At 41.3% G+C, this 22,650-nt stretch overlaps 1 protein-coding gene across 1 annotated transcript in view; it reads left to right on the plus strand.

Moving 5' to 3' along the window:
- RPAP2 (RNA polymerase II associated protein 2) overlaps positions 1-2,634 on the plus strand; it is a 45,226-nt gene extending 42,592 nt beyond the window's left edge. Inside the window, exon 12 of the mRNA XM_075286568.1 lies at positions 1,141-2,634. Within this exon, the coding sequence (XP_075142669.1) occupies positions 1,141-1,300 (160 nt within the window). The 3' untranslated portion in view covers positions 1,301-2,634. The remainder of the gene's footprint in view (positions 1-1,140) is intronic.
- The last annotated feature ends 20,016 nt before the right edge of the window (positions 2,635-22,650 follow it).

Genomic DNA, 22,650 nt, shown 5'->3' on the forward strand with positions numbered 1-22,650 from the left:
CTCTGTATGTGTCCCTATGAAATTGGGACATATTGAAGACTATGGGTTCTGTATTACAGCCTTGTGATGGTACAGCGCCATGTACATGAGGCCTGTGATTTGGTGCAGTAGAAAAGTCAGCGTGATGTCATCGATGTAATCAGGTTAACACCCACCGGCATTGTCATCGGAGCGTCAGGCAATGTGCTGCTTTTCTCATACCGTTGCCTTCCTTTGGCCCCATGCTTATCTCTTGTCACCCCTTTAAATGCCAGTATGTTCATTGCCAAAGCATTAAGAGATATGATAGAAGTGCCGCCACCACTCGCCCTGTGCTAAAATGCAAAGTTCTGATTCTTTCTCTGTGGTTATTGATCCATCACTTCCCCGGAGTTCTGTCTATCCATATTTCATGTGCCCAGCGGCTGCGGCTGAAGTTAATGAAATAATCATATAGAGAAATCTTGCTGGGAGAATCACGTTAGCTGAAATCTTGTCCTAGAACTAGATGTGAGGTCAGCTTCTCTGGATGTGAAGGTGTGCCCTACCGGATTGTGTTCTACGGTTTTATGTTCTTGTTCTAAACAATGAATATTCTATGTTCTGTAAAGCTTCAGTCTGTGACTTGTGCAGTTATATGTTATTGTCAAGTCGACAGTAGAGGTGTTTGACTATTAAAGAGGTATTTAGGATTGCCACTTCTAGATCTCCACTGTATATGGTGTATACATATATACATGTAAAGCTGAAATGAACATACATCAATACCCGTATATTTCTGTATAAGAAGTATAGAGGCACAATGATTCACTTAAGATTTAGGGGGAAACCCCTTTAAGTGTATCTCCACTTTGGATAATCCCTACTTGTAGGAAGGGTCATTTGATAATAAACAGATCATAGAGTGTTTCCCTGCAGGGTAACCTGCATCAATGTCACTACAGCACCTCTACAGGGGAAGTGAAGTATTACACCATGTCCATTCAATTCACCGAATTATCTATGCAAACCAGGACACAGCCAGATACTATTTCCGTAGAATTAGTGTTATTTAATGATCTTGCATTACTAATAATTGGAGCTTCAGTTATTTATTCCTGGTTACAAATGAAAGCATATCTTGCCACCAATTTATGACATCTTTTTCTTTTTTTCTTTCAGTTTATTACCCACAATGCCTCTTCACAAGGACTCTGAGCACAATCCGCACTACACCCAGTTTATAGCCAAGCTCTTAGAGGAATTGCACTTTCAGAAGGAAGACCTGGAATACTTACAAAGACAATTTGCCAGTCATACATTGTTGTTTTCTTCAATATAGTTAGTTGTTTCTTAAGAAAGAATCATGTCATGTGTACGTGATCATAGGGTACAAATAAATGATAAAAAAAAAAATAATAATCAATGACCCTTCTCAGATGTACAAAGCTCAACTAACAAAGTCTTATAGGGGTTGTGCGAACAGTGTCACATTGTTGATACTGATGACCTATCCACAGCATCAAATTGGCGGGGATCCGACACCCAAACCCCACACCAATAAGAGGGGGTTTATACTATCACTGGAAGTCTGTTGTGATAGGAAGAAACCAATTATCTATAATACATAAGTTAGTGTCCGTTACCATTCGTCATATGTCCTTTTGTCATATACATTAATGATACAATTAAATTAATGGACACTTTACATCTGTCATAAGTCTGTTATTTAGAATGGAGTAAAAAGTCCTGCACCCCGTGTTATACTCTCTGCCGGAGCCGTGACGGGTTTGGCGAAAACTGACATTAACGGACAATAGAGCAAATCCCATTGAAAGCAATGCAGTGTGTATGGGTGAGTAAGTTATTGAATTATTGGCCGCTATCTATTGTGATCATCTAATATGTATGTCTGGACACCCCCCCCCCCCCACCCCCGATGCGGGTCTTGTGAATTGGTCATCAGTATCAATATAGTGACACAACCTGGACATCTTGAAGCTTGCCATACAATTTCAGGGGCTGTATCAACACTGGAGGATTGTAGGGTTATAGGTTGGACTTGATGGGCTGATGTCTTCATCCAATATTATCTACTATGTAACTATTCCTCTGGATTACCCCATACACGAGCATGCATGTGGTTTATCTCCTCCAGAACAAAAGGATTGCGTATCTTAAAATCCAATGGCCCGATCCCTTCTTTCCCTAACCTGCTTGGAGGTAGAGTCTATACCCCCATATTATATACATTGCCACCAAAATCAGTGGGTTCAGCTGACCTTGATGTCTTATATATGGCCAACGCTACAATGTAGCCATGCACTCGATAGCAGTGCCTTGTCTAAATGTTGCAACCCTGGACACTCTTACACTGATGGTGCTGCCGATCATATTTACTATGTAACATCTCATGTATTACAATGTTCTCTTAATACTAAATTCTCTACAGATACAATATGGAACCCCATGTACAATTCTGTAGACAGGTTCAATGTTGAGCGGCGTTGTAGCAGCCGTACATCTGCATGAAACCACATCAGCGGGAAGGAGCTTCTGGTTTATGGCGTGCTGACATTTCTTACACATGTCAGCCCCCCATGTTCATTCTAGACTGTGGTCCCCTGAACACGTGTTCATGAGAAGACTCAAAAGTTTCTCACAGACTTTTTTTTTTTTCTACACTTCTAAGAAAAGTTTCTACAATCAGAAGCACATTCTATTTGTGAGAATAAATTGAGGCGTGCCAAGATTTATTCAGCTTTCTCTTGTATTTCTATGTGGTTTAGCCCTAAAGGGAAGGGTGACATGTGTACAAGGCTTGTATGTGGTTAGAAAAGCACTGAGCGGTTGGCTGCATGTACTAAGACTTCGGGAGGGTCTCAGGGTGTCGTGTACATTGACATATGTTTGATCAGTGCAGCTGCTGTAAAATGCTGTTTTTCACCAAAAATACAAATGCAAAAATCTCAGTCTCACTATGTAATGTAAGCATTTGTATGTATATAGTGTATCATGTCTAATAGTACACGGATACATTCATTATAACACTTCTTAGAACTACTTTAGCTGCCCTTACCCTTAGTGATTATCCACAAGGCTCACAGTATTCTATATGGTTTGGCTATGGGACTGAAAAGCTTTGACATAGAAATCAACCTGTTCCAACCATCATAGGAAAGACGGCGTGCCAGAAGTATGTCCTACAATACACATGTCCAATATAGTACAGAATATGAAGACCACATCAAGAGACAAAGCAACAAAACAACGCGAAGAAGGACAAGCCATAAGGTTATGCAAATCGAGGAAGTAGCAGGTGTCGCGAAGATCGGCAAACCATCAAATTGTCAACCACCTAGCTCCAATCTGTGGCATGTGGGGGGGGCATATTGAAAGCAATGTGTTTTTAGCCACATGAAATCTCAAAAATCGCATAAAATGGTGTAATGTCTTCTGCATTGACATGCCAGCTATCACCGCTTGTCATCTGAGTAGAACAGAATCCCTAAACTGAGAGACCTTAGTTTGTCATTCCTTAGCAGCAAGTTCAATATGGCAGCACTGTTCAATGTTGCATATCCTGGTGAAACTTGATTGACAACAAGAAGTGACCTTCTGCACAGATGGACCAGATTGGAGGAATGGGATGTCACATCCCAAACCTAGGGCAGCAAACGGTGTCCACACAATCCATAAGAAGGCCTTTGCACGACATTGGTCGAAGAGTTATAGGCATTGCATTGACCTTATGCCACTCCACCCCAAGGCTATCATTCATGGTACACGGCAAGATGGCATTGAAGGCTGGAATGGAGGTTTGTCCTCTTCATCACGGAGTCCCGCTTTTGTCTCTGGCGCAATGATAGTCAGAGAATGGTGGTGTTACCACATTGGCAATGACATAAAGAGGCCCTCAGAAGGGAACCTCAAACCAGTTTTATTCCCAGGATTATAGTGTGGGGTGGTGTAATGTATGGTAGGCGGACCCCACTAGTTTTCATTTCAGGCATACTAACAACTCAACATTACATTGATTTGGTCGTGAAACCAGTGGTAAAGCCATTTCTCCAAAGCATCTCAGGAAAGTTCTGTTAACATGTAAAGTCCAGTCTGGTGCTGTGAGCAGACTGTGTGGCCTAAACCTACTACCATGGCGTGCAGTGTCTCCGGACTTGTCTCCCATCTGGGATGTCATTGGTTGACAATTGCCAAGGGAGCTGCCAGTGGTCAATCTTAATGACTTGCCCAAGTGCATTCAGCATGGCGTAACATTCCTCAGACAACCATTAATGACATGCCAAGACATATCCGTGCATGTATTTTGTTGATAATAATTTGCATATCATTAACTTTTCTCTGGATCCTGTGATTTCCATAATACAAAGACTTAGAATTTGAGACAATTATTGGTTCCAACTTCATGGTAACATTTTGGGGAAGGCTCTTTCCCATACAAGATTGGCTTTGCCTTTACCATTGACCTCAACCCAACTCAACACCAAATTTCCAGACACACTTGAAATTCTTATGTAAAGCCTTCCCAGAAGATTGGAAAACTTCTCAACTCCATATTAACACTTATGGTTTTGGATTGAGATGTCCAAAGAACTCGCATATCTTTTATCACCAGGCGTTTACATGTATTTGGTCATATATTAGACATGTTCCTTACAGTTAATGTACATAAAATGGTCAGGTGTCCTCAAACTTTTGGGCATACGTGTACATGTTACTAGTTAATATACATTTGGTATGCTAGCATGTAATACAAGACACGATTGTGTATAACTGCAGAATCAGACTACACTATCAAGTTTGGGCATTTTATTGGGTCCATATTTTCCCGTCCTCCAACATTATTTTTGGCCGTTCAGGGGTACAGCGGCACTAGTTATTGGATCTCAGCACTTGCTCACATAGATCTGCTAATATGTATAGAATACAACAGTAGTAACAGGGTTAATGAAGTGTTTATGGTGTGTTATTATAGGTTGTCAATGGGCAGGGGTGGTAATTGTTCAATTTATGGTGAATCCTGTTTAATGATAGAACCTGATTAGAAAACTTAGTGTTGACGAGATAGAAGTAGGTTCAGCATATGGCTGTCATAAACCTAAGTCTATGAGTCACGATTTGCTTGCCAACTGGGAAAGTACATGTTTGGGGAGCTGAAGCGAGCAGAGCTCACCATTTACTGCTCTGCTGCACAGCTTAATTGTATTGACCTGATTTGTGGGCACACCCAGAGCACATAAAAAATAAGAAAGTCACAGGGAACTATTCTCAGGGCACACCCTATCAAGGATCTATATTAAGACCTTGTATAAACTGACTGGTCAATATATTGTCAAAGTACATAGATCTAGAATCCTCTATGGTATATCTAAAATGAGTGTATAATGTAGAAGTAATTTATATGTATTTTCTTTAATTATACCATTGAAAATTTGATATGTTTCAAAACTATTGGCACCCCCATTATTATTAGGTGAAGCCATGATGAAAAATAACAGCGCTCCGTTGTCTTCACTTTGTATAACTACAGCAACCCAACCTAGTGAACCTGTCACTTACATGAATAGCATGGACAGCCATTCATTGCCACTAGGGTTGAGACGATCTTGAGATTTCAGGATCGTTTTTAAAATTTGATTTCCGATCATTTTCCATTCGAACCCGATCCCAATTCTGATCCCAATGCAAGGCAATGGGATTTTTTTAATAATCACAGATCGGATTTTAAAAACGGTCTTATTCACTACACAGCATGGAGTCTAAAAATTGAACGCTTTAATTGTTAGATTCCACGCTGCGTAGCGATTAAAAAATCCCCTGGCTACATAAGTCCCCCTGCTGTCCACTTACCTGCACAGAAGCGCTGTCGCTGATCCAGTCCCCGCTGTTCTCCCTCCTCTTCTCGCCTCTCTGCCCCCGCCTCCTAGGTTAGTGTTACAGACCTAGGAAGAAGGCGGGGCTTGTGGCTTAGGAGAATGTGGGCGGGGGCAGGGAGACATTAGTGCATCACTCAAGTCTCCCCTCCCAGTACCCGCTCACACTCTCCTAAGCCACAAGCCCCACCTTCTTCCTAGGTCTGTAACACTAACCTGGGAAACGGGGACAGCGAGGTGAGAAGAGGAGCGAGAATAGTGGGGACCGGACCAACGGCCGCATCTGTCTTTGTTATTGACACTATGGTTATACATAATTCAATGTACACATATTTGGTGAATAGAACAATTTGAGGATTTATACTTAGACTAAAGATTATTGATTAAACCAACTACGTTATCATAAAAGCTGTGATCATTTATACACACATGGACAAAATTGTTGGTACCCCTCGTTTAAAAAAAGAAAAACCCCACAATGGTCACAGAAATAACTTGAATCTGACAAAAGTAATAAAAGCCAAACTACATGTTGACAAGCCACAAAGCTTCTGGGACAATGTCCTATGGATAGATGAGACAAAAATCAAACTTTTTGGCAAGGCACATCAGACAGAAAAATGAAGCATATCTTGAAAAGAACACTGCCCCTACTGTGAAACATGGAGGAGGCTCTGTTATGTTCTGTGGCTGCTTTGCTGCATATGGCACAGGGTGCCTTGAATCTGTGCAGGGTATAATGAAATCTCAAGACTATCAAGGGATTCTAGAGAGAAATTCGGTCAACTTACAAAGTGGTTTTACGCAGAAACCAGTGGACCACATAGACTATAATGGAGTCTGCCAGGTTTCCTTCCGGTTTTCAGCAATCTTGTACTGAAACAGTCAGAGAGAAACGTCCTCCTTGCAGGAATTTTCTCTTTGCCGGAATCTAAGACAGAGTCTCCTATGGAGAATCAAACACTAATGTGACCCTAGCATTAGAGGGCTTATATATTGTCTCTATGCATTATGATCACGCTGATATTTACAGGCAAAGAATTAGTTTTGTTATTTATATTTTTTCTTTGCAATTTGGTTTGTTCTATAAATTTTCATATAAAAATAAACAAAAACATTTAAAAAATAAATATCTACATATACGGTATTATTTATTTCTTCATCTACTGCTGGGTTTACTTTCTGCATCACCGCTATATAACAGCTCTATACTGGTAGTGAAGTTGAACAAACCTTCTGTATAAAAATTACTCATCTCCGAGAATGTGACATGTACATACTGAACTTCTCCAGATGTCTGCATTGCTGTGATATATGCCGATATAGCCACGGGCAAAAAGCACTTACTCTGCTTGTTACATTTGTTGGAGAAACCCATTTGTAGACAAAGCTGTGTGATTTATAGAAAAATATCCAGACTGGAAACTTAAGAATCAAGAATCTTTGCTCAATAGAATATACATCAAAGAAGCAACGAAACAACAAAAAATCTAGTGTAGGACCGCTCCATCCTGGGACATCATACATGGTCCATTTGAGGCATCTTCAGTGGACACAATGCAACGATGTCACGCTAAGCTAGAGTGAAGGTGACAAACTTATCACACTAAGGCTATGTTCACATCCACGCTGAAGTTTCCATCAGAGACTCCATTGCAATGTCTGCCTGAAAATTTGGTGGAGGAAAAAGTCCTAGATGGTATTCCCTTCTCAACAAGTTATCCCCTGCCTTTCCATAGGATAGGACATAACTTGCAGATGGGTGCGGGTCCAACTGCTCCGACCACCACTGATCAGAAGAACAGGGAGTTTTGTACCCAGTTCTGAATGTAGCCTTGGGCTCGTGTACCACTCCATTCTTTTCAATGAGAGCACTGGAGATCACTATGTACAATGTACTTTGGCTATCTCTGGCACTTCCATTAAAATGAATAACCCATGGGTACACAGTCTGTCATTCAGAACAAAGGATATAACTCGCCTGCTTGTTGGTGGTCTGAGCAGTCGGACTCTCACCGATCTGCAAGTTATCCCCTATCCTATGAATAATGTGTTAAGATGGAAATACCCCTTTAAATGCAAGAAAATGTTCCAAATTCTACCACAAAAATTGTCTTAAAGCAAACCAAGGACCTAGATTACACAGTCTAAGGATATATTTGCATGACCATGCAAAAAAATTTTAAACTGTGGTGCAGCCATTATACAACCCCCATACACTTGAGTCTATTAAATGATGCGTGAACACGTCTATTTTTTGTTGGACTGACTGCAAAAAAACAAATATGTGAATAACCTTTAGACCCAGTTCACATCTGTGTTCAGTATTCCATTCGGGGAGTCCGCTTGGGTACCCCTGAACGGAAACCTATACGCATTAAAAAGCGGTTAGCTAAGAAACCACACAGACCCCATAGACTATAATGGGGTCCATGTGGTTTCTGCACGAATCATGCGGATTTCGTGTGGAAACCATGCGGACTTCATTATAGTCCATGGGGTCCGTGTGGTTTCTTAGGTAACCCCTTTTTAATGCATATAGGTTTCCGATCGGGGGGTCCCCAAGTGGACTCCCTGAACGGAATACCTAATGCAGATGTGAACCGGGCCTCAGGTACTCTTTGTTTTGAGAATGGCCATGCATTATAGATGTCTGTGAGGAGGGGAGGATTGACGTGAGAGAGAAGCAAAGACATAAAAAAGACATGTTTGGTGCAGCTAACAGTAAGTTTTCTATCTCGCCCAGGTGACATATTCATATAAATACTGTTCAGTACTGCTATATAATCTCCTCCATGCCACATCCTGATGGAGAGAGTTAGTAGAATCTTCTCTTTATCTCCATGTATGGTCTATGGGAGACATTATACTGTCCTTACTCACTAGCTCAGGGACAACTTACAGATAGGGACAACAGTAAGGACATGAAGTTATAGACACTTTCAGTAATGTAACATCTATTATAAACATGGAGAAACTATAAATGTTCTATTCCTTGGGGTACGTCCACCTGCGACAAATGCGTTGTGGATTTGTGTGTTGCATTTCACGACGCTAGCAAAGTGGATGCCATTTTATTAAGGGTGCATTCACATGGAGTAACGTGCCGCGTGACCTGGCACGTATACGCTGTGTGAGATTTTGAGAGCCGTATACGCTCCCATTGATTTCAATGGGAGTTAGTCTCATATACGCCGCGTTATTTTGCGGCCGTGATTTTGCGGCTGCAAAATCACGGCCGCAAAATAATGCGGCGTATACGATCTAGGCTCCCATTGAAATCAATGGGAGCGTATACGGCGCTCAAAATCTCACACGGTGTATACGTGCCAGGTCACACGGCACGTTACTCCGTGTGAATGCACCCTGACCTCTACACACGTAAGACAGTACGTATCCTCTGCATGGGTACTAGGTACAACCCCCTATGGAAGAATTTGGAAGACTTTTTATTTTCTCATTTCATGACCACAAACATTGATTTATATTTTCCCTGAAAACCGCTTTATGTGACCATTATGGATGATGGTGTCGGAAAATATATTTTTTATTTTTCAGTATATCTATCTCTTAAGCTATTCCCTTTTATCCTCTGCATCTGATAATAGACCAAGGGAATTTTTGTTATTAAATCCTGCAGAAGTGAATTCCTCTTATAATCTGCACCTGTTTTTATAGTAAACCTTTCTATTCACAAAGGCTACAATGTTTTACTACCTAGCAGGAAGCAAATACCGTCCTGCGGTGGATACCTTCTGTTCGGCGATTACATTGATATGCGTCAGACACATAATCAGGCTGTTAACAAGCTATTTTATGTCGTAGAAAGTCAACAATATGATTGAGGCAAAGGTTCCTTGGCGCGTTACAATTTTGATTCATTGGGTTGGAGTAAAGACTGGAGGATTGGTCACTGGATGGTTCTTGTTCTGGGCCCTGACAAGGATTCCTGGCTTATCCCACATCTATTGTTAGCAGACCTGACATGTGATCATCTATTTAAAGGTACGGAGCAGGCCTGCAATCTGTTCTTCACCAAATGAATACTTTATGATGCTGCAAACAAAACCGACTCAATCAGATACATTGTCTATAAAATGGCCTTTTATTCCTATTGATAAGGATATTGCTGTCATGGAAAATTGCATATGGTCTATGTAATTTTTTTTTTTTTTAATTTCTGCAGAGCCTTTTAAGAGTGTCCAAGGCAGATGTGAACAGAAAACTGTATTTTTTGCTATGTGATGCTCAACCTTTGACCCACCTTGCTAGAGAATTTCTTGAAGAAATTTGAACATTATGGAATGATATCTCCGATTGTTAAATGGATACCAGGGAAAGATGCTGCAACAGAAGAATGGTGAACTGGTAACCATGACCTTTCTTTGGTTCACTACCAGATTCGCGCTGGTTTGACACCCAGTTGTCTCTACTGATCAGATGATATCAACAGCTGTAGTATACAGAGCCGGAAGCAGACAGCTCCATCCACTGTGTAGTGGTAGTTAGTGAGTACTGCAGTTCAGCTTCTATTGATCTGAATGGGTCCTGAGTTGCAGTAATCACTAACTACCACTACACAGTGGATGGCGCTGTCTGCTTCCAGCTCTGTTCACTGTGTTTTATCAGCATCATGGCTTCTGGTTTCAGCTGAAGGATTGGACTGGGTGTCAGACCTCCACCAATCCCATATTGATGACCTAGGCCATCAATGTCTACTGTAAGCAATTATTACTGGAAAGTCCTCTCACTGGAAAGCCCCTAACCCTAGTAGGCTGTCAGAACCAGAGTTATTATTGTGTTACAGATGGAGGAGCATGTACATCAGCAAAAGGGATACTCTTAAGATGTTTAAAGGGATCCTATCATTCAGACGACAATTTTTCTAAGTACCACGTCGGAATAGCCTTAAGAAAGGCTATTCGTCTCCTACCTTTCGTCATCTTCTCCATGCCGCCGTTCGCCTACAATCCCGGTTCTTTTCGGTATGTAAATTAGCTCTCTTGCAGCACTGGGGGCGGGCCCCAGCACTCAGACAGCACTGGGGGCGTCCCCAATACTGTGAGAGAACTCTCTCCAGCACTGCTGAAGAAGAGGAGGCGGCGCTGGAAAGAGTTCTCTCGCAGCATTGGGGACGCCCCAGTATTGTGAGAGAGCTCATTAGCATACCGACAAGAACCGGGATTGTAGGCGAGCAGTGGCGCGAAGAAGACGACAAAAGGTAGGAGACAAATAGCCTGTCTTAAGGCTATTCCGACGTGGTACTTAGAAAAAATTTCATCTGAATGATAGGATCCTTTTAAGGACTTTGATCTAAATGGTTGAAATTTTTGGTTCTTGCTTTAGCAGTCCACTTGATTGGTAGGATGTTCCTCTCCCTATTTACTGGAGGAGGTCGTGGCAATCTGCTGGCTCTCCTTAAGGCCAGGGCCCCACGGGCTAGAAATGCTGCAATTTGCCCACGGCGGAAACACAACGGGAAAAATCGCGGCATTTTACAGTGCAGGTTATGTGGAATGGATTCTAGCAAATCCCATGCCCACTTTGCGGTAAAAACCATGGTGCAGACACGCCGCAGTTTCCAAAACTGTTGCAATTTTGGAAATCGCAGCATGTCAATTATAACTACGGAAATGCCTCTTAAGGCTTCTGGGTCCCGGGGCTACTGCACCCCCTCAAGTTACACCCCAGGATTAGGGTCACCTGAATCAGACAGTGTCTTCCCCTAGTGGGTCGGCGCCGCTGTGCCGAGATATCACTGCTTTTGTCAGTATGTAAATGCTCTTTGGAACAACAAGGGAGTTGAATTTATTGATTTGTTATTTGTTTATTACGTCATAATCAAATTTCCTATTTATATGGAGCACGTACTCATTTATGCATATTATATTACTGATTCATGTTATGATCACTACTTCCCTATTATATGGAGTATGAGATTACTTGCTATATAATATTACTATATATCCGCTTTGAATTTTGTGACTTATTTCTGAATTTGATCGGTGAATATTGATACTTTTTGTAATTTTGTGGGAATATTTTTTGTCCTTTTATTTTTATTCTAGTTTGTTTTCTGTGTGCCTTGTGTGATATAAGTAAGTTTTAACTAGTATACCTCACATGATCACTATATGTATTTTTTTATATTGTCCAGTGTTTTTTGCGGTTTTCTCTGTTACGCCTTTCTTGTAGATGAAGTTGATTATATTTTATATCCTTCTTTAATATTTGCTTTTTCTCTTTTTCTCCTGTTTGATTACTTTATTATTTATGATTTTCATTGCAAATTTTTTTTTTTGCCCCTAGCCTATCTATCTGCAGGGCTGGGTTCTGGTGATAGAGCCGGAGTCCCACGTGGTGTAAACCTATATACCTACCGTGGTGTATACCTATGGAAACGCCGTATATAGGTATTTATATAGTATCCTGCAATCTCCTGAGACCTGGAGCTCCCTGCTAAATCCGTCGCTTCCTAATCGGCCATGCTGGCTGCCATAAAGGGTTAATCCCCGCTCTCCGCAGAGTGCCTACTTCCTAATTGTCTCTGTAATTTCTTCTGCAAATATTGACTTTGGGCGCCAACTGACTGAAAATATTTGGTTTATGCCAGATGTGTCGCGTGTCCATCTATTAAAACATTAGCTAAAGGAGTGATTTGGAAAAGCCTTATACTGCAGGTGAACGCGACCATTATTTCCTCGCAGGATTACTTTCACCTTAATGGTTTATAGACGTTCGGGAAAACATAACAGCAGAGGGCTTTGTCTGAATGTTTGCAGGTAGGGTCACACATACAACCGTCGTAGTCTGATCTGATTACGGTTTTAACAGCGCCCCTAGTGTCCAAACTAAATATATGTTATATTTCATTTGAATATATAAGAATAATCTGAATTATTATTATTATTCTTTGTCAGGAAGGGTTAATGATGTGCTATGGAGGAATTGACTACCCCATTACATTTTTGCATCCTCTTCTAGCTTTTTTTGGTCATATTTCTTATTTAAACAGGAGGCGATAGAGCCTAGAAGCGAAGCCTCTTTTTTTTGCGTTTCGGTGATGAACAGGAACCAGAGTGTTCCCTTTTTGTGCAGCAGAGGTCATTGGCAATAGGATACAACAGGATCTGCATGCTGTTCAAGCTTAAAAGGTACAGCAAACCCAAAATTAGATTTAGAGGTGGTCTAATATGGTGGAATGATTTTCTCAAAGACAATAGCCAGTATGTATAATATATAGTGCAACTAAAAAGATTTCACATGACATCTGACTCTCAATATGGGATTGGTCGGGATGTATGCAGGACGCTCTTCTGTTATAAAACTAAACAAAGATGGCAGAAGAAAGGTGTTGGTAAGGCTCTGTTCTCATGGAGTAACGCGCCGCTTATATAGACACGAATACAAGTGTCAGAGCGCGGCGCTTCAAAACAGATCCCATTGATTTCACTGGTTGCCGGCTTATGCACGTAACTCATTGAAATCAATGGGTTACAAAGCCTCCCATTGATTTCAATGTTTAGCGCGCATAAGTCGGCACCAATTGAAATCAATGAGATCTGTTTTGAAGTGCCGCGCTCTGACATGTGTTTACGTGTCTAAATGAGCGGCGTGTTACTCTGTGAGAATGGAGCGTTACAGTCAATAGGAGCAGAAATAGATGGAGGGAGGTCCACCTGTGTCTGTCACTCTATGATGGATGAGAGCAACAAACATTCACAATCATAGTATGAACATCGTCTTTGACAGGCTGGTTAGAAGGGCCATCTCTGTCCTGGGGAGCCCCCTGGACCCAGTACAGGTGGTGGGTGACAGGAGGATACTGTCCGTGGTGATCTCCATGCTGAAGAATAACACCCATCCCATGTATGAGACTGTGATAGCACTGGGCAGTACTATTAGTGAGCGACTGCTTCACCCCAAGTGTGAGGAGTGGCGCTATCAGAGATCCTTCCTCCCAACCATGGTCAGGCTGTATAATCAACATCAGGCTAAGCGGAGATCACTCCACACAGAGAACTAAATGATCCTGAGTCCTTCTTTTCCTTCTTAGTTACCATGACTCCTAGTATATTTTTCTATCTGCTATGAGCTTGTATGTGTTCTTGTAATATATTACTGTATTATCCATGCTGCTGTAACACACTGAATTTCCCCATGGTGGGACTATTAAAGGATGATCTTATCTTATTTTATCTTATCTAAGTCAGATAGAGCAGTTGGATGTTGTAAAACACTTTTAATTAGGTTTTTAAGGTCTTAAGTATATATAATGCATCCAAAAAATAAAATGGAGCTGATGTCAACTGGTGTCGAAAGGAACAGCTCATCCTGGCTCACATAAAGAGAAGTATAAAACACAATTGAGAGGCGCTACTAGTCAGTCAGTGCAAGCATTGTATGTTGAGTCTGGCTTCAAGTGTCCAGAAAACACTATTGTATGCTGCAAATATTGTATCCTGCACACTACACAGATAACAGCTGATCTGTGGGGTGCTAGGTGCTGGATCCCCATCTGATCTTATACAGATCACCATGAGCAAACATGAAAGTGCAGGTTATGGGACTGTGAAAATGGTTTTTGAAATAGACATTACTGTAGATTTTATAACTAAAACTCCTTTTATTAGTTCAATTATCTTATATATGGAAATACTTTATGTCGCTGGGCGACCCCTTTACATCAGATATAGACATCGTGGTCTCAGAAGTGGTAAAACCTCATGTACCCAGACTCAGTAGAATCAGTTCTACGGCTAACAATCTATTTTACATGTTATTTCTGGGTAAAAGCTTTACAAGGTTCTTGGCTGTAACAGTGAATTCATAAGCTTAAGGGCAATGCAGGAAATGTGGTTTGAGAGTCCGAGAAGTATCAGCCGGTGTAGGATGCCATGGTGCCCGATCCAGCTCTGATTATTTGCTGATAGTCAGACTTCCTCTTGTGATTACAGTTAAGCGAGATCACTGCTGCGATAGATAAAGTGGTTTTATTATGTCTTGATTATGGGCGTCAACTTCACCGAAATGTTTTTCTGCTTGCATCTATAAAACATATTGATATCCATCATTTCTGTAATAAAAATGAAGTCAGTAATAGGAGCGTCGCTGCAATTCCAAGAACCACCTCTAAGCAGAGGATGGGGCTGTAGTGCTGCGCCTATTACTTAAATAGGAGTAGCCTACATCCTGGCTTTTATCATTTGGAGTCTTTGTCAACTCCACACATTAACTATGTATTTCCTAGGTGAGGTGGATTGAACATGCACCTAACTTTTCGGCATGAGATGCAATGCGTATGTGTGCACTTTTTCTGAGCACTATATGACTTGATATCTTTATTGCTACCAGTTTCCCCCTTATTCTCGATCCCTATTTCTGAGTTGTCCCTGAGATGGTGGCTGGAGACTCTACACTCCTATTTCACTAAGATGCTGCAGCAGCAAGATCATAAGGAAATTATAAGATACTTAACTGTATTGATGTGAATAATGCTCTTGGGTGAGATAGAAAACTTACTATAACTGCATCAACCTCTGTCATGCCAGGTACTTATGTTTCTTTCTCTGTACTCCTACCCACTCCCACTATTCTATCGTGAACTGTAATTTGACACTTCAGAGAACAGACAGTACGTCTTGGCAATCCAAGATGGAATTCAGCAGAGATTTCAGAGTGAATCTCTAAGAAGGAGGGAGAGGAGGAAAAAGAGACAGAGTGGAGGCAAAGAGGCATGTATGTCTTATAAGATATATTGCAAAGTTTCTTGTATTCTCTTGTACTATTTTTGCAAAGTTAGTGTCTAAACATTTTTAGTTTTATAATTTAACTTGGTGACTTGGTGGAAAGTTGTATAAGACAAGTAGTAAAACACTTCCAATGTATTAACAAGGCGCAACCATAGGTACAAGTTTATAGTGGTCTTTTGGAGCAGACAGTTTACTGGGTGTTGGTCCGTCCATCCAACTCTGGCTGGAAAAGAGGGTTTTGTCCTTGGGATTTTTTTTTACCTTTTCTATGGAGAGAGCTTTGCACAGGTCTCACTACCAATGAAGAATATGCAAATCTGTCTTCCATGATGTAAATAGGAAGACAGTGCCTCAGTCATGCAGCCCAATAGAGGGCGCACCCTTTAACATCACAACCCTCTATTGGGCTGCATGACTGAGGCGCTGTCTTCCTATTTACATCATGGAAGTCAGATTTGCATATTCTTCCCATGATCCTCTTCAAAGTGCGGCGTCTATGGCTTAATAAGACTCCACACACCTAAATGGTGGTCTCTCCCTGAGGAGTGACGATATCCCCTTAACCCTACCAATGAAGAAGAATAGGACAATCTGATTTTGCCTGCCTTCCTTTATGGCTACCTTGGTTTCCTCTTGTGGTCTATGTGGACATAATTCAGAAGACAGAACTAAGGCGATGTATGATAGACACCTGCCATCTTCTGTATTGCAATGTCCTATACTATTCCATATTTAGCCAGCACAAGATTTAGTGCAGTTTAGGCAGTAACAGAAGGGTGAAAGAACTAAAAGGGCTGACCACGGTCAAGGTGCTGAGTGTTTTCTGTTAGCGGTATTGTATGTATTAATATATCATGTTGCCTAAGGAAATGACCCTGTGGTTATGGAGAGCTCACTCCAGACTCCTGTCTCGGTGACTTCAGAACTAGCAATGGCCTCCTTTGGATCGTTTCTATTTTTTTGCAAACATTTAATTAAAGGTTAGTGATACTGGATGTGACCTTGGGACAACAAGTGATGAGTAAGGAGCAAGCTTTTCAGAAGTCTTACTAGACTTTGTAGAAGTTGAAATAGCTGCACTTTCTGGTCATACATTGCTCATTTCCTCTACTTACCGTAAACAATTTTCTGTTATTTTTCTCCTCCTGTTATATCGACTACATTTTACTATTTTTAATTTGATGGAGTAATAAGATAAATCTTTATCAATGATAATATATTGCACTGAATGTGGCAGCTTCTGGGCTGACCCTGACATCAATAAGAGGAGACAAGGAGATGCACAGTGACATGGAGCTGTTATATGTATATATATATGTATACGTCATGGGGTAACTACTAGGGTGAAAGACATTGTAGCTGCTATGGGACCCAACAAATAAGAAGCCATTTCAACAATTATTGACAGCTATGTACAAGACTATTCCTGTGCTAGGACATCACCACATTATCTTCGTAGATTACTGTGACATCACTGTGTGCATTATTGGATACTGTGACATCACAATGTGCATCACCCCTGTACTGTGACATCACTATGTGCATCACCTCTGTACTGTGACGTCACTGTGTGTATTATCCCTGTACTGTGACATCACTGTGTGTATCACGCCTGTACTGTGACATCACTGTGTGTATTATCTGTATACTGTGACATCACTGTGTGTATCACCCCTGTACTGTGACATCACTATGTGCATCACCCCTGTACTGTGACATCACTATGTGCATCACCCCTGTACTGTGACATCACTATGTGCATCACCCCTGTACTGTGACATCACTGTGTGTATCATCCCTGTACTGTGACATCACTGTGTGTATTATCTCTGTACTGTGACATCACTGTGTGTATTATCCCTGTACTGTGACATCACTGTGTGTATTATCTGTATACTGTGACATCACTGTGTGTATCACCCCTGTACTGTGACATCACTATGTGCATCACCCTTGTACTGTGACATCACTATGTGCATCACCCCTGTACTGTGACATCACTATGTGCATCACCCCTGTACTGTGACATCACTGTGTGTATCATCCCTGTACTGTGACATCACTGTGTGTATTATCTCTGTACTGTGACATCACTGTGTGTATTATCCCTGTACTGTGACATCACTATGTGCATCACCTCTGTACTGTGACGTCACTGTGTGTATTATCCCTGTACTGTGACATCACTGTGTGTATCACGCCTGTACTGTGACATCACTGTGTGTATTATCTGTATACTGTGACATCACTGTGTGTATCACCCCTGTACTGTGACATCACTATGTGCATCACCCCTGTACTGTGACATCACTATGTGCATCACCCCTGTACTGTGACATCACTATGTGCATCACCCCTGTACTGTGACATCACTGTGTGTATCATCCCTGTACTGTGACATCACTGTGTGTATTATCTCTGTACTGTGACATCACTGTGTGTATTATCCCTGTACTGTGACATCACTGTGTGTATTATCTGTATACTGTGACATCACTGTGTGTATCACCCCTGTACTGTGACATCACTATGTGCATCACCCTTGTACTGTGACATCACTATGTGCATCACCCCTGTACTGTGACATCACTATGTGCATCACCCCTGTACTGTGACATCACTGTGTGTATTATCTCTGTACTGTGACATCACTGTGTGTATTATCTCTGTACTGTGACATCACTGTGTGTATTATCCTGTACTGTGACATCACTGTGTGTATTATCCCTGTACTGTGACATCACTGTGTGTATTATCCCTGTACTGTGACATCACTGTGTGTATTATCCCTGTACTGTGACATCACTGTGTGTATTATCTCTGTACTGTGACATCACTGTGTGTATTATCCTGTACTGTGACATCACTGTGTGTATTATCCCTGTACTGTGACATCACTGTGTGTATTATCCCTGTACTGTGACATCACTGTGTGTATTATCCCTGTACTGTGACATCACTGTGTGTATTATCTCTGTACTGTGACATCACTGTGTGTATTATCCTGTACTGTGACATCACTGTGTGTATTATCCTGTACTGTGACATCACTGTGTGTATTATCTGTAAACTGTTACATCACTGTGTGCATCACCACTGTACTGTGTCATCACTATGTGCATCACCCCTGTACTGTGAGTGACATCACTGTGTGTATTGTCTTTATACTGTGACATCACTGTGTGCATCACCCTGTACTGTGAGATCACTATGTACATTATCATTAAATTCACGCCTATGTTGGGCTATCTATTCTTCTATTCCACCGGAAAATCAGAACAATAGACAAACTGACTTCTAAAATACAGACCCCATTGATTTTAAATGAAAGCTCTGGATGAAAAAGTCATATGGCGATTTTAGGCAAATATTGCAATGGAATCTCTGAAAACTGAGATATCTGAACCCAATATCATTATACTGTGAATATTAAAATTGTTTTATAACTTTTGGGTGTATTATCCAGTACTGTGTCATCACTATGTACAATATTCCTGGACTTTTAGTCACTTTTGCAAACTAAAAATTCATAGTTTAATCACAACATTAGGTTTATAGGGCGGAGTGATATACTGTATACAATCTATTGTCTAATCCCATCATCACAGTCCTTCTTAACTGTATATTCCTGTGTGAACAATGTCCAGCTCTACTACCAAACTATTCTGTGCCACTAACCAAGCACATGTAATGTAACACATAATCACAAGTAAGGCTAAGTTCACACCTGCGCCTGATGTCCACTCGAGAATTCTGTTCCCCATTCTGCCACTGTAACAAGCTGTGCATCTGTGTACATCACATGACCATGGACTATATATCGCATGACCATGGACTGTACATCACATGACCATGGACTATATATCGCATGACCATGGACTGTACATCACATGACCAAGGACTGTATATCACATGACCATGGACTGTATATCACATGACCATGGACTGTATATCGCATGACCAAGGACTGTATATCACATGACCATGGACTGTACATCACATGACCATGGACTGTATAGCACATGACTATGGACTGTATATCACATGACCCTGGACTGTATATCACATGACCAAGGACTGTATATCACATGATCATAGACTGTATATCACATGATCATGGACTGTATATCACATGACCAAGGACTGTATATCACATGACCATGGACTGTACATCACATGACCATGGACTGTACATCGCATGACCAAGGACTGTACATCACATGACCATGGACTGTATATCATATGACTATGGACTGTACATTGCATGACCATGGACCACACTAAAAAAATTTACAAAAGACCTGCAAAGTTACAGTAGCCACTAGTCTAGTATGAAGTTTCCTGCATCATCTCCCTCAAATTTCTTGGGGAATCCTCTGGACCAGTTCTCCAAGTCTGTGAATTTATCTAGAAATGCTTTATTCATTTTAGAGATGTCAGAGACTCCTTGTAACAAATAAGTTGCATCACCTTCCCTTGCAGGAAGTCGTGTCTCAACCTCAGTCAACTTGTCTCCGATCTTGCTCATATCTTCCCCTAACAATGACACTTCTATTTTAATCTTTCCAATCTGCTATAACAGATCAACTAACTGGATATTACACATATTTAAAGGGTATTGTAAGTTATAGATATTGATGATCTATCAGAATATTGGGGGTCTGACACCCCATTATCAGCTCTTCACAGCACCAGAACCTTCAAAGACAATAGAGCTGGAAGCAGATACTGATAGCCACAACCACTGGAACCCGCACACTATATGGAGCCAAAGTGAAGGTGAGCTGAGTTGCAGTAACCCAGCATGACCATTAGAGGAGCTATCGTCTCCAACTCTGTATATTCTGCTCCTTCCAGCAGCCATGACTCACGAAATCACATGATTGTGGAGATACTGATTGTCAGATCATTGCTGGTCTGATATTCATGGCCAGTGCTGAGGATAGGTAAACCAATATCTTGGAAAACCCCATTTAAGGATTCTCAGAAATTTGACAACCAATGGCTGAGTCAAATCTATCGACAGACTTGATAGGTTATTTCCTATATTTAGTGAAGAGACCTTTCATGATCTTCTAGTAAACAGATGGCTTTCTGGTAAGACAATATATAAGACTGAGGCCCTATATTGCAGAAACGCAGCTTCCAAAAATGGTCACGAAAGGAATGGGAAATATATAGGGACTTCTTGGGTTTAGCTTACAACGGGATTCTAATGATGGAATCCTTTTAACGGATGTATGACAGATCTGTTAGTCGTGTCCATTGCTAGTGTCTGTTCTGTAACATTTTATAACGGATTGCATCAAATCTCCAAGAAGTAAAAACAAGATGGGCCGCACTTCCCAATCTTATACATTGATCTTGTGCTTCTCTGCAAAATCGGCAATACTGAAGATGAGGTTCTTAGTAGACACTCTATACACACTACTGGGTGCGGCACTGAACAATAACCGCCAGCACCGCAAAACTTTGTAACGGTAGCGTGAACGCCCCCTTTTATGGACTTGTAACGGACAAAAAGGTCAATTATATGTCTAGTTTTTTTACTGTCATGTGCACGGGGCCTTAGAGCAAATACAAATAAGAAAGCCCCTACATTGACACTTGGCAGGTTCAGTGCACAAAACCCGTCCAATGCATATGAATGAGGGTGTTTCTGAGGCTTGTGTGGGATTTTTACAGACCCCATGCATCGGTGTGGAACAGGTTTCTGCAGAGAGATCTGACACATGTGACTGTACCCTTAGACTCCACGACACATTCTTAGAAATAAAAAGTGAAATAAACTCTTCTTACCTGAATAGATATTTTCCCTTTCAGAACCCGTACCTATCCCACATATGACCTTCAGCTATGGGTGAAAGTAGGTGGGTGCGCTTACTCACCGCCGGGCGCTAGAACGGTTTTGATCAAACGACTCAGATAAGAGTTGAAAGTCAGGTCAGCAAAAGTGAAATATAAAAAAAATCAGCAACTATGATTTTTCTCCATTTTTATTTCTTTTTGCTCATTTCTCTTTCTCTCTACCCAGAAATGATTCATCTTGTTATTGTAACTTTCTTGTCACTTTGCTTGAAATGCAAATTTGTCACTCCTCTGGTTAGTCACCCAACTTTCCAGAAACCGAAGATGTTCTGGTTGCGAATCAATCAGATGAAGCTTAGCTGGCTGACGCTGGTTACCATAGTAGGGATAGAGAACACTTGATATGTAATGTAATCAGAGGCGGCATGGGCCCGTGAAAGGTTTAGCCTTCCCGCAGATAGCAGTGCCTTTCCACTTTCATGCAGGGATCGGAGCTTCACCAAATGGCATGCTGGAGGTGCTATTAAAAATTTACAGGCAGAAACAAAGGTGTGCTCCAGTATCCTGTGTTGCCCTTCTCTTCTGTTACTTTAGCAGACAAAGGGTATTAAATCTGCCTCATGAATAATGTGTCATGAAATATACAGGCTGAATATTTAATGCTGCAAGCTAATAACATTAGGAAAGATATATTGAGCAATCCTACAATATCGCACTGCACCTGGCTCAGATAGGTGTAGAGATTGTCGTGCGGCTAATTCTAAAGGTTACGGCAAAAAAATTTGGAATCAGAGAGAATTGCACGCAGGACGAAGCCGCAAATTATTTATGAGCTGCCATCTTAGGCCAATAGTTATATCTTATTAAGCTTTGTTCCTTTATGTTATAGAACCGGTGTTACTTAGTTTGGAGTTATTAAAATATAATATGTACCAATTTTATATATGACCACACTGCCTAAATACAAGTGAGGGGGCATTCACACTTGCGCCCCTGTGCACTCTGTGTCATTCTGCCGGGTTTCCATCCTAAGCCCCAGCGAAATTGCATAGGGGACAGCTTCCCGGTGGTCAGTTATAAAACACATTCATTTGAATGGGTTTTAGAAGCAATCCGCCGGTGTCCGCCAGCAGCCCCTCCATGGGGAAACATGCCAGAAACAAAGTCGGACATGCAGGACTTTGTGTGAGGGTAGAACTTCGGTTGCGGCAAGTTGTACCTCAAGAGTAGTCCTAGAAGGA

This window comes from Leptodactylus fuscus, chromosome 9 (genome assembly GCF_031893055.1).
Source record: "Leptodactylus fuscus isolate aLepFus1 chromosome 9, aLepFus1.hap2, whole genome shotgun sequence".
In the NCBI taxonomy this organism is placed as follows: Eukaryota; Metazoa; Chordata; class Amphibia; order Anura; family Leptodactylidae; genus Leptodactylus; species Leptodactylus fuscus.